The following is a 2,217-nucleotide window of genomic DNA, read 5'->3' on the forward strand; positions in this document are numbered from 1 at the left end:
TGTGGAGATAAAGTGCTCCATAAACTATGCTGAGTGTATAAAGAGGAGACTACTGAGTGTATGACTAACATTTTGCAAATCACTACTGATGTGACTTTTGGCTTTGCAGTGGTTCCCAGTTTAATTCATCCACACCAAAACAACCACAAGGCTTTGTCTTTCTCACACTTTTAAAGCTAACTTCTCCATCCTACCTCTTACTAAACTTTATCTTAACTTTGCTTTCCATCATCTTTATTTTCTTTTTTTTTTTAACTCACCTGTGTCTGCAGTATCGCCTCAGTTTTGGAACCAGCTGATGAAGTAGGAGCAGACGCCGTGGAAGCTCTTCCAGCAGTACTCAGAGGCGATGCGGGAGGCTTTGGAGTCAGTCAGCTCTGTGGGACGAATAGTGGTCTTCCCAGGCTTGGGGGTGGCTTTCTTGATCTGGGGGCCCTTGCCTGGCTGGGGCTTGACTGGCTGCTGCTGGGGCTTGACAGGTTTAGGAGTAGTGACAGGCTTGTTCTGGGCCGGCACCACTGGTTTGCGCGGCTCCTGGACAGGCTTGGAGGGCTTAGGGGTGGTGGCCTTGGGCCAGGAGGCCAGGAAGGTCATCTGGGCCTCGTCGGGGTATTTCTTGCACATCGCTGGGCGGTAGACTTTGGGTCCCTGGCAGGCGTGGCTCAGCTTCCTCATGTCCCACATCATCTGGGTGAAGTAGTGGCGAGGGTTGAGGTTGTAGGCGCGGCACAGGTTGGGTTTGCCCTGGAAGTCACAGTAGTAGGAGCGTCCTTGGGTCTGGCCCTGGCTGGGACCTTTGCAGGAGACACGCAGGCGAGTATAGTCCCCGGCTCCAGAAACTACCATGGTACAGGAGTCTTTGGTCTTGGTGCTGAATTTGATGGCCTCATCCCAGACGCTGCTGCGTTGCTGCTGCTGCTGCTGCTGCTGCTGCTGCTGCTGCTGCCTGTTGACGCTGCTGCTGTTGTTGCTCTGAGCGTTTGACACACAAACAGCTGCTGTCAGAAACAGCAGCGCCACTCTCATCCTGGCTCTCATTACGGCGTTAGGTGTGCTAGTGGATGAAGGTATGGGATGAAGTGTACGTATGTTTCCCCACAGAAGATCAAGGCGTGCAAGGGTAGAACGTATCGGAGTGAGACTTTATAAGGCTGAAGCTCACAAAGAAGGTATTATTCAGGTGAGCTGAAGGACTCAAACTCCTCCTCCAGCACTGACCCCCTTTATTCCTCTCTTACACACACGCACACACACACACACACACACACACACACACACACACACACACACACACACACACACACACACACACACACACACACACACACACACACACATGCCACATGAAGCTTGTGTGGTATGTTCAAAACTGAAAAAAGTGATGGATGAGATGGATGAGGAGGGGGAGAACCTAAACCCAGGGAGGAGGAAGAGGGGTGAGGGGAAGCAGGTCAACAGGTCTATGGGAGCAGAGAGGGGGAAGGAGAGAAAGACGTCTGAAGGACAGTACACACATGGAGCCAAATGTTGTGAAAAAGAGTGGGGAGGGCTTATATAAAGAAACATAAGCGGTTCTTTGACTATTGATGATTGGGAGAGGGGGAGGAGAGGACTGATGGTCCGGTGCCAAATTGCAGCCTGAAGTTATTTGCTGAGGGTTTAAAGTTGATGTGTGATCCTGTAATAATAAAAACCTCATCATGTTCATCTTAAGATGCAGTTTCCCTTTTTGTAGAGACTTTGTTGCTGCACTGCAAACCGAGGTACACACACAGTTAGATGGTGAAATCTGTATCTTAAATTTTAACACACTGGTGCTGCGCAGCCAAACAGTGCTTTATTTCACCTTCTGTTTCACGCTTTCAAAGGTGCCATAACTAACTACATTTACTCAAGTACCGCCCTTGAGTTCAATTTTGAAGTACTTCCACTTTACTTGGAGTTTTGCCATTTTATGCTAATTTATACTTATACTCCACTCGATTTCAGAGGAAAATATTTTTTACTCCACTACTTTTATCAGACAGCTTTAGTTACTAGTTACTTTTCAGATTAACATTAAAAACATGATACACTTAATAAAATAAAATATCACATTTCAGATGTATGAGTTGTTTGGTTCCACCACAGAGAGATTTCAGTAATCTCTTCAGTCTAAAAACGTCTTCAGCATTTACTCATTTGAGCTAGATTAAGACCCCTTGTGTTTTTTGTCGA

General features: G+C 47.3%; 1 protein-coding gene across 1 annotated transcript; it reads right to left on the reverse strand.

The window, feature by feature from the left end:
• Positions 1-279: 279 nt before the first annotated feature.
• On the reverse strand, positions 280-927 carry fgfbp2b (fibroblast growth factor binding protein 2b; the record flags this gene model as incomplete). Its single annotated transcript, XM_028589482.1, has 1 exon — positions 280-927. A coding segment is annotated over one exon (648 nt), but the record flags the coding sequence as incomplete, so codon positions are not given.
• Positions 928-2,217: the final 1,290 nt, after the last annotated feature.

Source organism: Perca flavescens, chromosome 2 (assembly GCF_004354835.1).
Source record: "Perca flavescens isolate YP-PL-M2 chromosome 2, PFLA_1.0, whole genome shotgun sequence".
NCBI lineage: Eukaryota > Metazoa > Chordata > Actinopteri > Perciformes > Percidae > Perca > Perca flavescens.